Raw genomic sequence first — 22,856 nt, 5'->3', positions numbered from 1 at the left:
GGCACCACTGGAGCTCGTGTGTGGGGCTGGCCAGGGCTGCCAGGAGGATGCAGCCCCCAGGTGGGGTGGCAGTGGCAGGGGCAGTGGCAGTGACAGCAGCAAATTCCCAGAGGCTGATGGCACAACAGAGAGACAAAGGCCAGCAATGCCCACAGGAGCTGCGGGTTTTGTTCTGATCCCTGTCACATCCCGGCAGGAAATCTCTAGGGGAGACAGAAACTCTCAGGGAGCACAAAATGCAGCATCTGTCACCCTGATCCTGCTTAAACTCAGCGTGTGGGGCCAACCCTCACAGGGAAAAACTGACCTGGCCTGGATCAGTCCCAGACAGTGGCCCAGTTGTCACCTCCCGGGGCTGCCACCACATTCCTGACAAGGTGCCAGGCATGAGCACAGCCCCATGGCTCCATCCAGTTCCTCCCAAACCTCCCCCAGGTCTGTGCCCTGGCCAGCCCCCAGGCTGTCACCCAGCCCTGCAGCATCCACGCCTGCAATCCAGGAATTTTTCATGCTGGAGTCTGCTGCACTTTCCCCCTTCAGTGTTCATTTCAGGAAGCAACAAACCCAACACAGTGCAAGGCAAAAAAAAAAACAGGAAACATTTAAGGAATGTTTTACTCATACACTCATCACTTTACCCCTCACAACCACCCCAGCATGAAACAAGACATTCATTCAGGAATTAGTGTTCAGTAGCTGCCATTGGAATTTTAAGGGATATCAGCTTGATAAATATGTGGGGAATTCCACAACACGCTTTCCTTCCCCATCTGTGTCAGCATCCAGCACAATTCCCTGTTCCTGTTTGGTCCCCAGGAGCTGCAAGAGGAATGTCAGTCGTTGGCTTCACCTCCTCGGCGCCGCCTCATTAGTCCAGGAGATAATTAATTCGAAGAGAATTAATCTGGTCAGTGGCAGAGGATCATCACAGCGAAACATCATCTTTGCCACAGGATATTCCTGCTCCTGTAACCTGTTCTCTGATCAAGAACTACTTCACAAATTCCAGCAGCACAGTTTGAAGGGACAGAAGTTTTTTTCAGCCTCGTGTGAGAGAAAACAGAAACTTCACTGGGAGAAAATCGTGAAGTTTAAAATCCTATTCCTCATTTCTTTGACTAATGAACCTCTTAAAATCTAGTCTGGATTGTGCAGAAAAGTTCCTTGGTCCCACATGGAAATTGATCTCCCAAAAAGGCATTTATGAGTTATTACAACTGATTCCATTAATTACTACAGAAAAGAGAGTACAAATAAACTGGAAAAAATTTGGCTCAAGTTTTCCATTCAAGGAATGAATTGGGAGCTCACCAGCAAGGCTTTCCAACAGGCAGAGTGAGTGATAAAAAATATATATGTGCATATATATATTATATATAAATAAATATATATATATTTATACACACACATATAAAAATATATAATACGTATTTATACCACACATCTCACGTATATCTGCCATATACATATAACCACAAATATTTTTATATCACAAACTCTACCTGTAACTCCCCACATTCTCCCCTTTTTTTCAGGAATGTAACATTTTTAGGGACCCTAAAATCAAACACATGCAGTGCTGCACAAAGGAAAATAAACCACGATTTTATCCCATTCATTCCAAGATGTTTTCCTGGATGTGCTGCTGGGTGTTTTCCTGTAACCTCTTGTTCCTTGTCCATGAAGTGTGCTTGGAATTGTCAGGATCGTGAAATCCATTTGGAATTTTACTGTCTCTGCAGTGGGATGAGTGTTTCCAAAATTATTCCTCCCAGACTGAGCGCATCTCCTGAAGCTCCTTCTCACTTTCTGCATCCTGGAAACGCAAGAGGGAAATAGATAAATTAAAGCAAATTAAAAACACCATTTCCCTTCTTTTTCTCCAACCCCTAACCAGCTTTTATGGATATTGTGGAGTCTTGGAATGGTTTGGGTTGAAAAGGACTTTAAAGTCCATGGGCAGGGACACCTTTCACTATCCCAGGCTGCTCCAAACCCCATCCAGCCTGGCCTTGGACACTTCCAGGGATGGGGCAGCCACAGCTTCTCTGGGCACCCTGTGCCAGGGCCTCAGCACCTCACAGGGAAGCATTTCCTCCTAATACCTGATCCAAGCATAATCTCGTTCAGTTTGAAGCCATTCCCCCTTTTCCTGTCATTCCAGACCCTTGTACATTGTCTCTCTCCATCTTTCCTGTCACTGGAAGGCCACAATTAGGGGACCACGAGCTTCTTTATTCCAGTTCTCTCAGTGCTCCATCCCTCCAACTAACTTATTGTCCCTCCTCTGGATTTGCTCCCTGTCCTCTCTGTGGGGCACAATCCACTTTTGCTCCCTGCTGAGTGTCACCTCTTTGGTGTTCCCTGGCAGCTCTGAGGCGAGGTCCATCCACAGCAAGGCTGCTGAGGCATTCCCAAGGTCCCTGTAGCACTGGGAAGAGAAAATTGCATCGGGAGAAGGGTTAAATGGGAAAAAACAGGCAGCAAATGGAACTGGGCAACTGCTCAAAAGAGCTGTTCCTGCCTCTTAACCCTCTGCACTGCAGCATCCTCAGCCACACGGCCTCAGAAGCACCACCAGATCTTGGAATACTGAATATATTTTACTCCCTTTCATTCTGGGGAAGGAGACCGGGTTTTGCTTGGACATTTGAAGGTGTCTCTGTGGTTTTCACCCTTTTCAAAGCTCTGCTTCGATTTTCAGTTGCTATTTCCTCTCTTCCTCACACCATTTTCTCCACAAAACCTCTCTGCTGGCAGCACATCGTTTCCTAGCCTGCTGAAAATGTAATAAATATTATCTACAGGAGTCTCAGGTCCCAAAATAGCTATGAAATATTCTCCATGTGACCAGAAGCTGAGGCACAGTGATCCCTCAGGGAACAGGAAGATTTTGTGTGCCCAGAGAGTCTTGGAGGTATTTGGAGACCATGAAATGCATCCAGGAAGAGGAAGCTAAAAATCCCTCAGCAAGAGGGCTCAAGATTCCTCTGATGGACAGGAAAAGAAAAATACTTTATCCTTTACCTCTCCCCATGATTCTCTGGTGTATCACCACAGAAGTCATGGTGGTGAAGGATTAAACCTCCAGCCCATGGCTGCCAAGTTCCTGCTTTATACAGAATTTAATCTGTTAAAAACCAGGGATGCTCCACTGGGTGACTCAAAGGTAAAACTCCTGAATTTTAAAGCCTCTGCACCAGGTGATTAGGCCTAAAAAGATTTAGAAGATAAAAGGAAATATCATCCTATAAAATCTTGCTCCTGCATAGAGTGTTTTCCACTAGTCAGCACTTTATAGCCAAAGGTGATTTTTAATACAAGTATTTGTTACCATCTGAACAAAGAGGAAGTGAGTGGTTACCTTGGCAATGTAAACTCTTCCTGCTTTGGAAAACCCTGGGCTCAGCTCCTCGACCTACAGGAACAGAGGGAGGGTGTGACAGGGAAGAGAAGACATTAGGATATGCAAGGACACAGTTAATTCTTATATCAGGAAGCTTTTAAAGGAAAAAAAACCAGATGGCAGGAGAATCTTACTAAATATATAAAGCACTATGCCCCTGAAACCTTCAAGCAGTTGTCTGGAAAAGTTCGAAATGGAAAAGTCAGCCAGGCTTTAAGTAAAATATTCTGAGGGAGAAGCTCCCAGCTCCCAGGCCCTGGAAGCACAGCCCAGATGTATCCAGCACAGAGCAAGGAATCACTGTGCAGCCTTAGGAAGGAAAACCAACCCCCCCAAACCAATCCCCAACACTTGGGGCTGTAATTCTGACATTTTCAACATCCCATTCTCTTGTATGGCTGTTCTAGAATTGATGCTTCTCAGCTTTCTCTCTCACCAGCTTTCCTTCCACCCAGGTCCCATGGGAAGCACCAGGAGGGATCCAGGCACCCCCTCCCATCCGTGTGGGCTGTGCAGGGCAGTGATGCCCTCTCCTGGCAGATTCCCAGATTTCCATACCCGCAGGAAGTTCTGGAGCGCGTCCTGCACCGTGGCCGTGGGAGGGGCCTCGAACAGCGCTGACACCGTCCTCTTCTCCAGCCAGCCCAGGTGGGCAACCTGCAGGGAGAAAAGGGCAACCTGGCCCATCCATCCCACCCCAGCACAGGAACAAGGACCTGCCCAGTCCCTGGGAGCTGCTCCTGCACCCGGGAGGAAGCCAAACCCCTCGGCACTGGTGGAATATTCCCATGGAGTATCCAAGACTATCCACAGAATTCAACCGATGTGGTTTCCCTCTTCCCAAGTCAGCTTTTGCAGTTCCAGACATCTGGGATTTGGATGGTCCCAAATCCCAACCTGCCCTGCTGCATCCACACCAGTCCCCACCTGTGCCCTCCCTTCCACAAGAACCTGCTCTCCCCACCCTGAGATTCCTTGGGAGAGGCAGGCTGAACCCTTTCCCCAGATAACCATGGGATCACTTAGGTTGGAAGAACCCTCCCAGCCCACGGAGGCCAATCTGTGACAATCCCCACCTTGTCACCCAGCCCAGAGCACTGAGTGCCACCTCCAGGCGTTCCCTGAACACCTCCAGGGACGGGGACTCCAGCACCTCCCTCTGACAATACCTTGTTTAATCCTGTATAATTCTAACAATGCAGACTAGGATGAAGCACGACCATACTTCTCCATCCATGGCTTTATTCCATGGCTGCAGCACCTCCAGGCTGAGTTTGAAGGAAGATTCTTTTTCCACACAGGAAAAGAGCCAGGAGCTCCCAGCAGCTCAGCTCAGGGCTGCTCTGTAATTCCCACTGCCAATTATCCCAGTCACAATCTCTGCACCGTGGCCCCATTCCCAACAAAGTGCTTTCCAATGGCACAAATGGAACAGCAACAGTCACTGCAGACTTTTATTCCCATTTTTAGGCTCTAAATCTGATTGATGGCATCTGACTCCAAGCTTTTCCCTGTCAGGAAGCATAAAGCAGCTGGCACGTGCTGCCAGTGTGGCAGGGGGACACATGCAGCACATCAGACACCAACCCTGTGAGCAGAAGCTCCTCAGATGGCCTTGGCCACAACCCTGTGTGCTCAGAGGATGGAAGGAATGTTGTTTTTACCGAGTAAAGCACTGGGAACAGCAAAGGACTTTGCAGCTCGGGCTTCTCCTAACCCATTTCACCTCCCATGCCACCAGCAGTGACTAAAAACCCAAAGGTGCAGCTCTGAACTCTTCAGAGGCCTGAAGGAGGTGATAATAAATAAACTCTCTTACCTGGTAACACCACCTGCCCAGGAGATAATAGAGCTGTGGGTCCTGAGGCTTCAGGGCAATGGCTTTATCAATGTGCTCCTGTGGGAAAGCATCACCAGCAGTGTCACAGCTTTGTCAGAAGCAAATAAAATACCCATGAGAAGAGCAGTGGAGAAAGAGGAAAGGAAGAAATCCACAATTTAAATGTCACAATCAGTAAAGCTGCAGACACAGATCCTGAATTTTCTTAGAGTGGATTCAGTGAGCAAGGAAAAGCAGCGTTTCTCCAGCCTCGAGGACAGGAATTACTGCAAACACTCACAAAGCAGCTGCCTTGCATTTTATTCCTGCTCTAGAGCTTTGCCATAACCTCGCTGATCATTCCAAAGGCTGATGGGGAAACAATTACCTGTGGCCTGTTCCACGTACATCCTTTTCCCCTGGAACATCCACAAGGCACCATAGCAATAGTAATAATAATAGGAATAAAAAAAAAAAAGGGAATCTGAGGGAAATTAAATCCTCTTTGAGCAGTAACTGCTTCCTGGGAGGGTGTGGGCTGTTCACAGGCACTTACTGCAGACAAGCTGGTGCTGTATCTTGTCACCACATAATAATTCCACGTTTCAAGCTCTAAGTCTCATCCTTTACCTAAATTAATTTGCAAGATTTTTTTTCTGCAGCTACTGTGTGTAAAACTGCACAGTCAGCCCAGTCACTCCCAAAAGGCAAGGCTGGAATCAGCCTCCTCACCCCAAACCATCCACTCGTGGCACCTCTGAGATCTCCTGCTTCCCTAAGAAGAACTGGAGCCAATTTTCCCAATTTCCTGCTGCAGAAATGAATGTTGTTTGATACTCACACAAAGCCCAGCACCTCCTGGCCACTCACCTTGAAAACATATCCAGCCTGGATGCGTTTGGGAATGCTCTCCTGTTCTGAAACCCGCCCACAAAGGATGGCAAACCTGCATGGGGAAACACCTGCATGAGCCAGCTGGGGTTGAATCCACATTTAATCCATTACCTGCTGTCCACAGCTGCAGAAGGAAGGTCTATGAGTGCTCAAAGCCAGGCTGGACAGAGCTTGGAGCAGCCTGGGATAGTGGGAGGTGTCCCTGTCCATGGCAGGGGTGGAATGGGATGAGCTTTAAGATTCCTTCCAACCCAAACCTGCTGGAACTTAGAAACTTGGGATTTTTGAGTTTTTTGTGTTTTTTGACACTGACCCTCAGGAGAGTACTGGTTTTGATTTAAGGCCTTGGAGAAGGCTTCCAAATTTAAGTGATGGAGTTAGAGTTGTGTGTAGTTAAAACAGAAGTGTGTGATTTTACATGAAGGGTTTTGAATTTGAAGGTTTTACAATATAGCAATAGGTATGGAACAAGACGGAGGATTTGGGGTGTTGTCTTTTTTTTTTAATGATTTTAGGTAGTAGTTTCTGGTTGGATAGTTAGTGCTATACTGTGGGTGACAGGAGTTTAGTTATTGGGTGAAAAGTATAAATAATATAGGTGTTAGTTCTTTATTGGACTGTTTAGCTTTAAAAAAACCTTGTCTTTTAAATTCACCTCCATTTTGCTGGCTTTTAGCTGGTAGCTAGAAGTGTTACAAAACTCTCTGTACTTTAGATAAGATTTAATAAACAACCAAGCCCAAACACGAGAAAATTCATTTCCTTCATGTTTTTAATCCTGACTCTAAGTGAAGACAAAAGAAAATGACAACAAGTCACTAATTAAATAATACAAGTACCACGTTTACAAGTGGTATCCTGTGTGAGGAGTTACAGGAAGAGATGAGAGGGTTTTTTTTTCATTTTTTATTTGTAATTTTTAGAAGTTTTCCGAATTGTTTTCTCAGGATGTTTACACAAACCATCCCAGGATTCTGTGAAGTGCATTAAAGCTTCACACCTTAGTGGGGAAAACAAGGAATACAGGACATCCCTCACAGGGAAAAGACACAAGCAGCAAAAATGCAGCACCCAGGAAGGAATGAGCTGGAAGGATGAGGCAGGTGGAGGGGCTGGGTGTGACACAGACTCACTGCACTGATGGCTAAAAACCAGGAGCAGCACACTTCCACACCTGGAATTGCTTCTCTGAGCAGGGAAAACTGTGCCAGGACACAGAGCAGTGCAGAGTGAAGTGACTGCAGCAAGAGGCAGACCAGGAGCAGCTCCAATGAACTACAGGGCACAGCAGCCTCTTTATGCAGCAGCCCAGCTACAGCACACAGGCTTCTACTTCCAGGGAAATACTTGGAAAACCTACCTACATCCTGCAGCTGGGAAACAGAATGACACATGTTCAGTGTTGAAAGTGCAAAGCCATTTAGTTTTACCCAGTAGGAGACTGCGAGTTGTGAGCCTCAGTCCAGCAAAAGCAGTTATTGCACGAGCTGTGACATTTGAGATTAATTCCCTGTGGATTTGTGCCCTCCCATCACGGCGGTTCAAAACCTCCCTCCCTGCATCACTTCCCGAGAAACAAGAGCTCACAGAGCTCTCAAGTGGGACAGAACACGCAGATGGAAGTTTGGCCTCTCTTATCCTGCTTGGGTGAGAGCTCTGGGAGTGGAGGACATTTCCATCCCTTCTCCGAGTTTGGCTCAAAAAATATCAGATGGAACAGACAGAAATAAGTAACGTGGCTCATTCTTACAGAAAAAAAAAAAAAAAGTTGAAAAGCAGAAAGATGCAAATATAAATCCCCTTTCCTACACCCACACCCCAGTGCTGCCACAGATACTGACATCAATATCCCACAGCATCCTTTGGGATGATTAACCACAGCAAATGTGCAGAGATCTGTCAGGAGACCTTTAAATCTCCAATTACACTTTCCTCAGAGTCAGAAAATCCCACAAATCTCCTCATACCTCACTGCTCCACTTCCAGTGTGTAAGTTACAGCACAAAGTTGTGTTTCATGACCAATTTAGCATTTTGCCTTAAATCTCTTCCTTTAATTTGTCAACTTTCTTGTGGAAAAGCTCTAGATCAGCTCTAAAATTTATTTTTCATGGTAATGGCAAGGATTATCAGATCAGTGTGTTATGGGACAAAAATCTTTTCCTGGAAAAGCTGGAAAAAAAAATCTTTTCCTGCTGCTGGGGCTCCACTGCCCCACTCTGTTGTGTGCAGATGATGGAGAAGTCTTTTTAGGATCTTCTCCAGTTTATTTCCCAACAAATACCAGCCTGGACAAAACATCCCTAACCACAACATGACAGGGGTTGAGAAATACAAGCCAATAAAAAGCTTATTTTCTAAGAGCATGAGATAAAATATTCCTAGACAATAAATCACAAAGTTGTCTCATGTCAAATATAAATTCCAGGGCTTTTTTAACAGCCTGGTGAAATGTTGATGAAAAAGCCATAAAAGCAGTAGTAAATTAAATTTCAGTCCTATTCTGGTGCCATGAAATAAACTAAAAAATTATATGTGGGATCTGGTTTTTCACTGTATTCCCAGGAAAGATGATTCTTCCCAACCCAGCTTTGCTGATCCCAGGTTCAGGACCACTGGACTGATGGGGATTTTCACACCCACAACTCTGCACTTGTGGGATTTTAGGCTCTGCTTTGTGCTGTTCTCTCCCCTGCTTGCTCAGCTGGGCAGAATGGAGTCATTCATTCCAGCTCATTCGATGGGATGAGCATCACCAGAGGCACTGTGGAGGTGCAGCAGGGCTGAGCAGCAGGACCAGGAAAAATAATTAAAAATAATGATTTTGGGGGTTTTCATCCCCTGTAACCAGTGGGTGCCCTATGCATTAGTGCTCAGATCCATCCAGAGCTTTCCTCAGGATATCCCTTGATTAATTAGTAGCCAGACTCCTCATTAAGCTGCTGACACACCAGTTCCCATAGGAATCTCAGCTCAGGATTCCCCCATTTATTAAAAAATAAACTCAGTGGAAGCAGGAACCCCCAGCTGAGAGAGCCTGATCTTCCAGCTTAAATCCCCAGGCTCAGGACTGTGAAGACTTTTTGGGTTCTGCCCTCTGACTTCCCTGGAAGCAGGACTCTGCCATGGAATACAGAGCTTCCCCCTGCACAGACAGGGTGCTCTGCTCTGCTGGCCCAAACACAGCTCTTAGCTCTTTTAACCACCTCAAAGATAATTTTCCCAATATTTTATGAGCATTCCCAGTTTTTCACCTTTCTGTGCACTGTTAGATGTATGTGAGTCCCTGCACTCGAGTAAGGGGACAGGGAATTAGCAGGCAGGTATTTAGGCTGTAACAACCAAAATTTAAAATAATATTTGGGAATTAGTACTTTGGGAGAGACAGCAGAATTCCTGAAATCCAACCTGAAATTAATGACCAGCTGATCCTGAAGAGGCTGGAAAAAAAAGCTTTGGCTCTTCCAAGGGGAGACAAGATGGAAGGAAAAAGTGGGGAAGGCTGATGTTCCCTTTCCTTCCAGCCCACAAATATCCATATGGGAGAGCTCCTGTATTCTGGATGTTCACATTTCTGAATTCACCTTCCAGGGGGTGCATTCAGACAGCTCTAATTCCATATTATTTTCCCTTCTCTACATTCTGAACTGTCTCCTAACACCTATTCCCTAGAATTGCCCCCACCCATATCACACTGACAGCAAATTCCCTCTTTAATCTGCCAGCAGAACACAAAATGCTCAGCTCATAAATCCAGAACTGGCCAGATCTGGGCAGTGATGCACCAAGAGTTAAATCCTGAAGCAGTGCCAGGTGTTAAATTAAAGTCATCTCCCAGGCATATCCGGAATGCTGTGACTTTTCAAAAATCCAGGATCTGCCCACGGACAGCCAGATGTACCCACAGAACTGAGCAGGGCTGGTGAGCAAGATGTTCCACCAAACTGTCAGACTCTCCAGAGGAAAGGGCGCATTTTGGAGACTCATCCAACCCAATCCCACTTCTCCATAACACACAGGATAACTCCCAGAGGGCTGGAGCTTATTATTCCTTCCCCAGCCATGGGATGGGAGCAGGCAGTGCTGCATTTCCAGAGCAAAATGTCAAACTACAGCTCCTGGCACAGCACCTGCACCATTATCCTCAGATTTCTCTGAAATCCCTCTGGTTGCACTTCCAGTATTACTTGTAGCAAGAAGAATGGAAGCCAAGGCAAATCCACAGCTCTCTCTCCTTTCCTAACCCCTAAAGCTGCTGCCTGTGCTTGCAGCTGCATTGGAATGGGCTGGGAATTCTAAAAGGCCACAGTTGTTTCTTGATTCCTTTCTGAAAGCTCTGTGCAACCACTGATGCTCATCCATCCATCCATCCATCCATCCATGCATCCCTAAAAGCAAGAACAGACTTAGGAACTCGCTCTGTCCTACTCAAGAGCTGAAATCGGCTCATGGAGAAATCAGTTTAAATGGACAAAAAAAATTCTACCTGCTCAGGGATCTTTGACAATCAAAGCAGAGAATGACTCTGGTGTCCAAATCCAAGGTAAGAACCAGGTAATTGTAAGTCAGGAGCAGAGAGGCTCTAAGATCATTCCCTGTAAATCCCTCACTTCCCATACTCTTAAGGCACTAAATGCATTTAATGCCCATTTAACAGAGCTGCCCCCTTTCCCAAGGGAATTTCCCAAGGGCAGCAGGGGCAGAGATCAGCCCCTCTGCACAAGGCTGCCTTGTCTGTGCAGCCCCGAGCAAACTCCAGCTCCATCCTGCCCAGAGATGGCTCCCTTGGGACCGGCTGCCTTCCAACAACAACGACTACAAGCAGAGCTTTGTCCCCACTCCACAGACACAACAGAGCCATGAAAACCTCTCTGTGCTTGGGCAGATCCCAAAGCCAGGCCAGGCACTTACTGCTCTCCCTGTCACTCCTGAGAAACCACTTTTCCTCCTGCTGTCAAATCCTTCCAGCCATCCAACCCCAAAAGGAGCTGCAGCCAGCTCTGATTCCCCAGCAGAAATCCTTCCCCTCACCAGCTATTTTCTTCCTTTGTTCCTTTAAAATGTCAGTGATGACTGAACAACAACGAGGCACTGAGGGGAAAAAGCTTTCCTTGCAAGGATAACTGTAGGCAAACTCTTGTCTTGATGTGGGCAGCAGGAGGAAATAATGAGCACAAAGGACAATGAATAAGCACCAAAAAACAGCACAATTTCATCTGAAGGAATCCGGAAACTTTTAAGAGAAAATCAACATGAAATGATGCACACACAGAGCCAAAAAAAGGCCAGGAGACCTGCACCATCAGGCTGAGTGAAAAAAAAAACCTAAGCAACAAAATAACTAAGCAGCAAACTAACTAAGAACATTTCTATTAAAGTGGCCGTTTAAAGATGATGTTGACTGCTGTGTGTAGAAGAAAAAATGCAAAGGGCCATCACACCAGGACAAAGCCATGCCACTCCCACAGCTCGTGTCCTGCACTGAATTCCCCCACTTTTGTCAGAAAAACTGTAAGGGAGAGGGAGAAGAATATTGGAAAGACAACATGGGTGGTGAGACATAATAAATTATTCCCCTATGACAGAAGGTAACAAAGGATTAGAGTCTTCAGCAAGGGAATTAGTCACTAGAGAGAAATATGACAATAAAACTGCAATTTAAATAAATGTCAACAACGTTCTCTGATCACTTCTCCCAAGAGCTGGGGCATCAAATTCACCCCAGAAAAGCTTTAAAACCTCTGCTGTTTTTTCTCCTAGGGGTAAATTCAATTAGCATAAAGAAAGACTGCAATTAAGGCAGCTTGTGACCACTTCAGAGCTGGGAAGAGAATCATTTCCTGTTCTATTCATGGTGGAAAATAGTAATTTGTGTGCTGATAAAGGGACTCAAATATTCATTCCTAAGAAATCCCACGCCTCCCACGTGCTGCTCTGCTGTTTCCTTTCTCCAGCTGCCCTGGAGAACTGAAAGTAAGATGTAGCTGTGCAGGAAGGAGCCTTATCCCTGTTTGGGAAAGGGGTCTGAGGGGCCAAGAATTGTCCCAGACTTGGAATTCCAAGGCAAAATTGTCAATATTTGGACACTGAAGTAGAACCTGGCTTTGTAAAATACGAATTTTAAGATTCACCCTGGTAACTAAACCCCATTAATTCAAAGATGTTAAGCCAGCAGACAGAGCCCAGCACCAAGATCTGCTGGAGATTTTCCTGCTCCCAAATTCCTTCTTCCTATCAAAACTTAATAATTGAGAGCAGTAATTCATCACCAACAGGTGAAATACAGATTAAGATGATAAAGTCATTTATTCAGCTCAAAACAAGGCTTAAAGCAAATTTACTCATTGCCAGAGCAGATATCTTGTTTGGTAAAGATATTTAGCAACCTCTTTTCCCAATAGTTTTCATGAAAGAAGACAAAAAAATCTCTTTTATTCTAATTTAAGTGTTGTCAGTCTTTCAGAGCAACTGCTGACAAACACCATCCACACAGGAATTCACCAGATTAGCAGAAAAGCACGTTCCCTTATCTCCACAAATATCTGTGCCACTCCACAAACTCTTTTGGAGCAATTTTTGTAAAGGACATTTAAAAATTCCACACATGAGCTGGAAGCACAGCCTGCTCATCCAGGCTGCTGAAGGGAGCAAGGTCCTTCCCCCTCTCCTGCCTCCTTCCCAAAACCCCGTGCAGAAATGTTGGTTGGCTGAACTGCAGATCATCCCTTCCTTTAGCATGGAACAAACACAAAAAATATCTTTGTTTAAATAAAAAAGAGCCACATGCTGCTGTGCCCTTTCATTTCCAAGCCAAGGGCCTTGCAGGGAGATGAGAGAAGTGCCAGAAAACACTTCCAGGAGACTCTAAAAGCCTGTTCAGTAAGAGTGATGGATCTCCTTCCTCCAGAATTAAGTGGAAAAGAGGGAATTTGGCACAGCACCAAGCCCACACTCACAGCCTTGGCTGATGGAGTCAAACACATCCCCTCTTGCCTCAAAAGCAGCTCCACTTGAGAGCTTTTCCTCCAGAACTCTTCAGAGAGAAACTCATAATTAAATTGATTAAATTTATTCCTACCATCACAACCAAACCTACTGTCTGTCAATTCCTTACACCAAGTAAGCAAAGCTGTTAAAAATGGCTTTTTATGGAAAAACACCACCAGTGTGGCACAGTGCAAGTAACAGCAAAAAAGTTTGGGGGGGGGGTTGTATTTATTATTTATTTAATTCACAAAAACCTCCAGGTCCTTTCCCTACATTTCTTAAAAGCAAGAAGTAAAAAGTCACTTACCACTGGTGGCACTCAGCACTTTGATCCCATTTCTGCAAGGCGAGTTCCAGCTCTTCCTTCCCTGGAATAAAATAATAAGTAGTCAGAGGTAAGAAATTCTGTTGTTTTCTCTCCCAATTTCTTTCTCTGAGGCTGTCAGAGTAACTGAATGGCATAAAAATAATTTATTTGTTAATTTGATAATATATTCGGCGTGAAAACATCCCACACATAATTTTATCCTCTGGGAGGTTCAAAAAGTGAAAACTAAGCACTTATTGATGGCTAAAAGGACAATATTCAACTTAGAATTCCATGTTTAAATGACTCCACTGATTCCCAGTGGAGTAATTATATGTAATTATATATATTATGTTATTAATTATATTAATATATGCTATAAAAAGAATAATTATATTAGCTACAGTATTAACTAACTCTATTTAGTTAAGTGCATAATGAACCAGATAGAAATTATTTAGATTAGTATCTTTTGTTGCACATCTTAACTGTACTAAAGATGATTTTTGCTCTATTCTGACTCACCTAAAACCTTGAGGGCACCTTTGAGGTGGTAAAGAAGAATGAGGGAATGAAATTAAAGTGGATCCCTTAAGCAAATTTAAAAATAGGTACTGTTTTTAGATCTGCATGTGCTGGCAACAAAAAATAATCCAGTGTGCTGGATAAACAGCCAAAGCTTGTTTATTTTGTATTTATTTTATTATTTATTTTGGTATCACAGAGAAATAGATGACAGGTTTGAGAAACAACTTTCCCAGCTCTAAGTAGGTCTCAGTCTATTTAGACTCTTTCAGAAAGCTCAGTTTTTTAAACATAAAAAATTTGTTTCAAGCATTGCTTCCCACTCCCCCAAAAACCAGATTTTAGGGAAAACCAATAAATAAGATCAGCTAGCAGGTGGAGTGCTGGAACCCTGGAACCTGGGAGTTTTGAACTTTCTGACCCCCAAAAGAACATTGCTTTTGACTCGAGGCCATGGAGAAGGCTTCCAAAATTGAATGACAGAACTACAATCCCTGGTGTGTAGTTGGAATAGAAGTGTGCAACACTGGGGTTTTAGAATATAGGAATATGTATGGGACAAGATGGAGGTTTTGGGGTGTTGGTTTTTATTCCTTCTTATTTTTCTTCTTCTTGGGTATAGGTAGCATTTTTTAATTGGATAGAAAATGCCACACTGTGAGTCACAGGTGTTTGGTCATTGGGTCAAAAGTAAAAGTAATTTAGCTGTTAGTTTTTAATTGGACAATTAGGCCTTAAAAGACTTTGTAACAAGCAAGATAGTGCTCCATTTTTTCGCTTTTAGCTTGTTAGCTAGAAGTGCTGTAGATAAGAATTAATAAACAACTGAGTCCAAACACAAAACTTCATCTCTTGTGATTTCAATCCCGACTCTGAAGAGGAGAAATGAAGTTACAAACCAATAGTGGAGGGGTTGTAAGCTGAGCGCCAGCAGGGAATTCCTTACCCCCGGTGGCGTAGGATCTCCTCTCCTCCGCGTCCTCCGTCAGCTCCCACATGTCACAGTGAGCCCGCGCCAGGCGCCACAGGAATTCCCGCTGCCCTGCGTACTGCAGGCGACACAAACATCCCACACATCCCACCTCAGAGCTTGTCCTGCCCCCAGCAAGGAGTCAGGAACAAAGGCTGAGCACGGCACTCACAGCTGAAGTCATGCAGGGATTTTTCTAAGCTTTAAAATGCCCCAATGCCAGAAGAACTGAAGTGGAACCACAGCAAATTTACAACTCAGTGTGGTCATGGGAGTGGGGCAGGGATTGTCCCCCTGTGCTGGGAACTGCAGGGGCATCTCCAGTGCTGTGCCCAGCTCTGGGCTTCCCTAGACAGGAAAGGCAGTGAGGATGGAGCATGTTCAGGGAAAGGAATGGGGCTGGAGGGACAAAAGGAGGCTCAGGGGGGACCTGCTCCCTCTCCACAACACCCTGACAGGAGGGGCAGCCAGGGGGAATCAGGCTCTGCTCCCAGGGAACAAGGGATATGACAAGAGGAAATGGCCTCAAGCTGTGCCAGGGCAGGCTCAGGTTGGACACCAGGGGGAATTTTTTCCTGGAAAGGGTGGTCAGGCAATGGAAGGGGCTGCCCAGGGAGGTGATGGAGTCTCTGTCTCTAGAGGTGTCCAAGGAATGACTGGACATGGCACTCAGTGCTCTGGGCTGGGTCACAAGGTGGGGATCAGTTCCACGTTGGACTTTGAGTGAAGAAACCCCTCCTGACATCCAAACTGACCCTCCCCTGGTGCTGGAAAATACAACAAGGCACCTATACCGCCAGCTTGTTGTTGAGGAGTAACTGGAATCCTTCTCTCCTGTCCTGCTCATCCCCGCTGTGCAGGCGGTCAGCCTGCTCCAGGAGCTGCCCCAGCCCCTCCTCCAGCAAGGAATCCACGAGCAGAGGGTTTTCATCCTCAGGGACCAGATCCAGGGAGTCCCTGCGCACTGTCCTCACTGTGTCACAGCTCACTTCGTCCTCGCTCTCCCGCTCCGACTCCCGGTCGTAGTCGGACTCGGCGTTGGCCGTCGTGTAACTTTGGGGGGAAAAAAAAAAAATCACCAAAGCAGTTTGAGGAGCTGTTCCCCAGGAGAGGAAGAGTATCTTAGTTTATCCCAGAGAAAACTGCACAACCCAAGTGTCTCACACAACAACAAAGTTAAGTCCCAAGTCAGTTTTGAGCAACCTGGTCCATGGAAGGTGTCCCTGCCAGGTGGCACTGGATGAGCTTTAAGGTCCCTTCACACCCAAACCATTCCAGGATTTTAACTGTCCCCACCTTGCACACCCTGTCAGCTCCCCCCTCACAGCCCTTCAGGATAAGAGAATTAAACAGCTAAAAGCAGAGCCAGGACAATGCAGTTAAACATACAGGTGATAAAAGAGAACTTCAATAATCCCTGTGCAAAATATAACCTGGGGGTTTTAGCCTGTTCCAGGGAATTTCAGGCACAACAGCTGTCCTGGCAATCCCTCACACCTCTATCATCCTGAATATTAAATGCTACACAGCTTGTTCTCAGTGCCACCTGGAAAGCTGCAGAACAACAGGAAAACCACCAGGACTATGTCCCATGAACCCAGCAAGGGTTCACCACAAGGCTAAAAACCCAGGGAATGACCAGCAGCTGAAGCAGTCAGACAAAGCAGGACATGAGGGATTATGGAGGTGCTGGTGGGACTCCATGACTTTGGAGATCTCTCCCAACCTCAGCGATCCTGTAAAGCTCAGATCAAAGCTCCTGAAAATGGTGAAAATTAAGTTCCCCCAGCAGCCAAGCTGGGAATTTAAAATTTGAAATTTAAACCATTGGTACCACAACAGGAGGGAATCTACTTAGAGCTGATTCCTTTTCAAACAAGACTATCTGTGCCACTTACTTTTACCTGCAAGCTCTTAACAAATCAGCCAGTCATTTCAAAACGTGCACTTGAACATGTGGATTTTGTTGATTTAAGTCAGTAACTGCCCAAGAGAACTTCAGCAGCTCTGCTGGAGGGGAGTTCCCTGCACCCTGAGGGCACTGGGTACTTCCAGCTGTGCTTCCCTCTGTCCTGGTCTGATTGCCCCTGCCAGGGACAGCCCTGCGGCCCTGCCTTTGTCTGGGGACACAGATATGTGACCACAGCCCCTATCTGAAGGAGGCAGTGACAGGGCTTTGCCCACACACAGATAACAAGACACGTTTGGCTATCAAAGCTTCCTGAGGACCATCCCTAATTCTCAAGAACTCCCCTCTCTGCTCCCCCACCACAGCCTCCAACCCCACCGTGATGTCCTGAAACATTTTAAGGCAAGAAATAAAGCATCAGCCTCACACTGCAAAGGCAGGAAAAGTAAGGACGCCACGCTAGAGATGACACTGAATTAATGGACCAACACAAGGGTAGGTGACACTGGCACGGCTCTGTCTCACATTAAAACCCTCATTTATTCACATTTCTTAATGGCATTATCACCTCATTTCCAGTAATTAAACTCAAACTCCTCGAATTCTCTGATTTCCCCACCCTAACCCCCAACATTTTACAGGCAGCTGCCAAGATTTCAGTCCTTCAGCTCAAAACACAACCGTGTTTTCTGCTAGACAGCCCCTACGAGATTCTGCCAGTTCAAAAAGAAAAGGAAACACAAAGTTTTCAGGGAGATTAAGGGATTTAGGTGTTATCAGCCTGTTGTCCTGAGTTTACAGTGATGGAAAGCTCTGGAGTGCTTTAATATGGCAATCCTGAAGGAAAACAGAGCCCATGGAAAGAGGAGATGAAGAAGCTCAAAACCCAAAGCCACGCAGGGAAATTAAGCAGCACAACGCCCCTGAAAACTCTTAGATTTTTGGAAATTGGGCCTGAAATTGGAGAAGCTGTTCATGCCCACATGGTTTACAAAATAAAGCTGAAATGGAGGTTCTTTGTTCTGAATTTCACTGAAAGAATTCAGCTGTCAGCAAGGAATCCATCTGTTGGCAATAGGCTCATTCTTCCTCCCAGTGCCTGGTCCAAAGCTTCAATTTTTTTTCCCAAAATTTACATTTCCTAACCTGAAAATGTTACTTTTCAAGCACATTTACATCCCTAGCAGAGAACACTGCACATTACAGGCAGCTGGTCCTGACCTGACTGATGTTTTTATACCTCACCAAGTGAGGCATTACCTGAGATTCCAGTTTTAAATCAGGTGACAGCTGCTAATCCACCAATCCCCACAGTGGTTATTACAGCTAATTACAGATGTTAATTAAAATGTAAGGACTCCACCAACCACCACTGGATTCCCAATAAATTAATGAGGTTTTGCAGTAAAATACACCCCTGTCCCCTCAGCAGGTGCCTTTTCTGTAACTCTGAATTCGTGGCCTCTGTCACAACTCCCAATTTTCCATGATCTGAGGACAGCCAGGGCTGGGATGTGTGGACAAAATTCCTTTTTCCCAGCAGTTTTACACAAACCATTGTCCCCCCTGGTGACTCAGTGCACCTGCTGTTACCCAAATACCCAAGTCCTGCCTTCACAACCAACTGCACAGTTCTAAAATCTGTTCTGCAGTCTTGTTACTTATTACACCACCATGAATCACTCCCTCCTTAATTTCCCTCTCATTCCAACACCCACCTGAGCTGAATGAAGCTCTACAATCCCAGTGAGATCACAGCAGTTCCCTGCTGTCTCACCAGCTCCAGTTATCAGAGATAAACACGAGTTTAGGGCAGTCACAGATCCCTGTCCTTTGTCCTGGGAGGACAAATTCCTGCTGAAATGCCAGCTGGCACCAGCCCCCAGGTCATATGGCTGCCCAAATTCCCCCTGAAATGCTCCCACTCATGTTTAAATGACATTTCATCCCAACTGCTCTGGGAAAACGCATACAGCAACACCAACTGTTTTGGGACACACTTCCATATCCCAGAAGCTACAAAAGTGGTCAGATTGAGGCACAAAAGAGCAGCATTTCCTCAGAAAATCAGCAATCACAGGTGCAGAACTTGTTACCTAACAAGAATAGACCAGCAGCTATATTGTCATTTTTAATGATGTTCTTACACCACACAGAACTTTTCAGTCGTGTGCAGGGCCAGGAGCTGGACTTGGATGATCCTCCTGGGTCCCTTCCCCCTCAGGATATTCACTGATTCAATGATTTGATAATTATAATATATACTGTCTGGAAATTTGATTTCCAAACTCTCTCACTCCATTGCTAGGATGGACTCATACTTTCCTTCCTTCTGCAAGGTTCCTTAATCAAATTATTTCTTTAAAACCCCCTCAAATTTTTTTTTCCTTTCTCTAAAAGTCAGGATCATTTCAGATCTCTCAGTCTGACTCTGGCAGTAACACACTTACTGTAATGAAAGCAAATTAGAACAGGCTGTAAGGGAGGAAAATTCCTTCCTTTATGTTCTAAACTACCCAGATGTGGCACCAAATCCCCTAAAACATCTGTCCCAGTGCTCTGCTTACCCCCCTTCACTCTCTCCATCATCTGTGTTGATGTTCCCTGAGCTGGCTGTGAAATAAATGGAGCTGGAGCCTGTGGAGTCACTTCTGTCCCTGAAGAAGGGGATCTTCCTCCGGCGAGTCACACGCTGGGTTTCTTCCAGGTGATTCCTGGAGGGAAAGAAAAAGGAAGAAAAATAAATATTTGGTAGTGGAATATCTGTTATTCCCCTGCTCCTCTCCAGCAGACTCCATCCAATTCCCTTTATATCCAAAGAATTCACAAGATGGTTTGTTCCTGTTTATGTAAACTCAAACGGAACTGTTGTTGTATTCTACAGGTAAAGCACATCCTCCTCCATGGACAATCCATACAGAATCCATAGATGTGATGTTCATCCAACCTCTGCATCAAGAACTGGAGTGACAGAATGGGTTCAGACTGGAAGAGTGGAAATTTAGGTTGGATATAGGGAATGAATCTTTCCCTGTGAGGGTAGTGCAGCATTAGAATGGATTTCCCAGAGAAGCTGTGGCTGCCCCATCCCTTGGAAGTGTTCCAGGACAAGCTGGAGCAACCTGGGATAGTGGAAGGTGTCTCTGCCCATGGGTGGGTGGGCTTTGAGGTCCCTCCCAGCCCAGGCATTCCCAGATCCTGGGAACCCCATGCTCCAACTCCAGGAGAGGGGGCAGTACCTGACTTCCCCCACGATCTCCACCGCCAGGTGCTGGAGGCTGTTCCGCAGCTCCTCCACCTCCTTCTTCAGCTCCATCACGTTCTTCAGCACAAAGTCCAGGCGCTCCAGCAGCTCCAGCTGCTCGTTCTGCCTCAGCAGGGGGGTGGGCACGGCTCCATCGCGCGCACCCTCACCCGACGGGAGCTGCGCTCTGCGCACGGGCACGGGCTGGGCTGCACCAGAGCACAACGGAGCTGTCAGACCCAAGCAGGAAAGGATTCCAGGGGGAGGGAAATCTGGCCATGGGTCTGTTGGCAGGGGATAGGAAGCTTGATTTGGAAAGGATACCGAGGGGATCAGAGGGATGGAGCAGCTCTGCTGCAGGGAAAGGCTGGGAGAATTGGGATTGTTCAGACTAGAAAAGTGAAGGCTCTGGGGTGACCCAACTGCTCCTTCCAGTGCCTGAAGGAGCCTGAGGAAAAAATAGCAAGAGACTCTTTAAAAGGGCCTGGAATGACAGGACAGCGGGGAATAACTTCAAACTAGAAAAGGGGAGCTTTATATGGGATACTGGGAAGGAATCTTTCCCTGAGAGGATGGGGTTGTCCAGAGCAGCTGTGGTTACCCTATCCCTGGAAGCGCCCAAGGCCAGGCTGGATGGTGCTTGGAGCAACCTGGGATAGTGGAAGGTGTCCTTGTCCAAGGTAGGGGGTAGGACTGGATGAGCTTTAAGGTCCCATCCCACCCAAACCATTCCAGGATTCCATTATTCTATGATTGCTGTGAAAAACGCGGTTTCACTTTCTGTCCCCGAAGTTTTGCACAGACATGGATGAAACCCAGCAAGCTCAGGGTTCTGAATCAGCATTTCTAAAAGCTCAACACTCCAACCTCACTGCCCCCTATCCCAACCCCACTCCCCCATTATATCCCATTCCCGGCACTCAATCCCTATTCTCCAGGCCTATTTCCCACATTCTTCCTTTTCCAACCCCATTCCATTTCCCCCATTCCAGCTCCACGCCTCCCTATCCCATTTTCCCACATTCCAGCCTCACTCCCTCTATTCCAACCCCAATTCCAAGGCCAACTCCAGCCCCATTTCCCTCAATCCGACCCGGCCTCCCCGCCGCTCGATCCCGCCCGTACCGCGGCGCGGCGACCTCGCCGCCTCGTTGGAGCGGCGGCGCACGGCCCAGATCACCCCGAGGCAGAGGCCGGCGCCCGCCGCCAGCCCCAGCGCCATTCCCAGCCGGGGTCCGGCCCGGGCCGGCTCCGCCACCGGCACCGCCATGGCCGCTCCGGGCGCGCGACACGGCCGGCGGCGCGGCGCGATGACGTCACTGATACGCTACAATCGGGAAGCGAAGGGGTGGTCTGTGCGCGTGTGACGTCACCGGAGCGCGGGGCGGCGAGGCCACGCCCACAGCGTGTGGCGACACTCGGACCTGGACGGGCACCCGGGGCTGTGTCACCCTCCGCAGGTGTCACCGCCGGCCCCCAGGCGCTGGGTCCGCCCAGTGTCCCGGGAAAATAACCTCCAAGGCCGCCGGCTCCGCACCTGCTGCTGTCACCTCGGCGCCTGTCCCGTCGTGGTCACAACGCCTTGCGGAGGGGACAGGCCGGGTGTCCCCGCACAGCCCGGCACTCTGTGTCGTGTCCCTCCCCAAAAAAGGGGATTTGGGATGCCCATGGCAGCTGAGCACGGGGTTTGTGGGATTGTGGGCACAGAGCCGCCGGGTTTGGGGATGAGATGATGGATTTCAGGAGGAATAGGCAAAGGAGACTGGAATGGCCAAACAATCGTCCCAGGCATTTGGGGTTGGAATTCTCCCTTCTACGGGAAATGTGGTGGGTGGTTACCTTCCTGGTAGGACCTCCCTAGGAAGATCTTTGTCCCAGAATCCTTTTTCTGGAAGAGCCAAAGGATTCCTTAGGAGAAAGGGGCAGTCAGGAGAGGGAAAACCAAACCCTTTGTGCGCTCCCCGCTCCTGGGGGTTTGGGTGACAGCAGGATTTGGGCTGAGCCAAACCCAAGCAGAACCTTCTGCTTCCCTTTATCTGAATTATTAGGAGCGATTCCGAGCCAGCCCAGTCCAAGGAGAGCTGGGAGCAGCCAGCTCGGAGCCAGAGGGTGATAAGCTGCTTTGGGATGATGGATGAGATCCATCAGCACTCCGGCTGCCTCCCAGATTTCAGTATCTCCTCAAGAAATTCAATATTAAAATGTTATGTATAGCTCTGCTCTCATTTCCCTCTTTTTTCCTTACTATCTTTTTTCCCCAGGAAAGAGCCACATAAGAGTCAGACCTGGAGCTGAGCAGGCTGCCAGAACCCTGGCTAGTTTTCCTTTAATTTCTGGAAAGGTCTGGATTTCGTATCCATATTATTCCCTGCATAACCACAGACCACATGTGCCCAGTGGATGTCCAAAGGGGTCATGGATTATGGGAATTCTGTCAAAATCCAATCCAGCTGGGTGAAATGTGCCCTTGGTTCATTAGGCAACAGGTTTGCACTGGGACAGGAGAGCAATGAGCAAACATTCCAGCTGTTCCAGGACCTGGGGAGGAGGCTCTGCTGAGGATGGGAATGATCAAAACAAGCTGATGTTTAACCCGTGGGGGGAGGTATCCCACAGAGAACTCCAAATGGACATTTTGGGATGTGTGGGACATGCTTTAGGAAGATGAGACCATCAGGGGTTTCTTGTATCTCACCAAACCAAGAGGTCAATGACAATGTCAATAATAACGATTAACAACAACAATAATAAATACAACAACAATTAATAACAATAACACATTAATAATAATGGATA

The 22,856-nt window shown here is 46.8% G+C and overlaps 1 protein-coding gene across 2 annotated transcripts; it reads right to left on the bottom strand.

Annotated features, from left to right (window-relative positions):
* Window positions 1–597: 597 nt before the first annotated feature.
* On the bottom strand, window positions 598–21,369 carry RMDN3 (regulator of microtubule dynamics 3). Of its 2 annotated transcripts, none has more exons than XM_088175512.1 (12): window positions 21,186–21,369; window positions 20,056–20,344; window positions 19,384–19,530; window positions 15,702–15,960; window positions 14,884–14,986; window positions 13,413–13,473; window positions 6,096–6,171; window positions 5,226–5,303; window positions 3,965–4,063; window positions 3,365–3,418; window positions 2,351–2,431; window positions 598–1,816 (listed from the first exon to the last, which is right to left on the bottom strand). In XM_088175512.1, exons 1-12 carry the CDS (start codon window positions 21,328–21,330, stop codon window positions 1,763–1,765), a joined length of 1,446 nt encoding a protein of 481 aa, XP_088031638.1. In that variant the 5' UTR covers window positions 21,331–21,369; the 3' UTR covers window positions 598–1,762. The 2 variants fall into 2 exon arrangements, with proteins under 2 accessions (XP_088031638.1, XP_088031639.1); XM_088175513.1 differs by having other exon boundaries at window positions 20,056–20,269; window positions 21,186–21,367.
* Between the last annotated feature and the right edge of the window lie 1,487 nt (window positions 21,370–22,856).

This window comes from Sturnus vulgaris, chromosome 18, assembly GCF_052056855.1.
Source record: "Sturnus vulgaris isolate bStuVul1 chromosome 18, bStuVul1.hap1, whole genome shotgun sequence".
NCBI classification, from domain to species: Eukaryota; Metazoa; Chordata; class Aves; order Passeriformes; family Sturnidae; genus Sturnus; species Sturnus vulgaris.
Note: the sequence above shows the minus strand (reverse complement) of the source record. Positions and strands in the feature narration are given on the sequence as shown.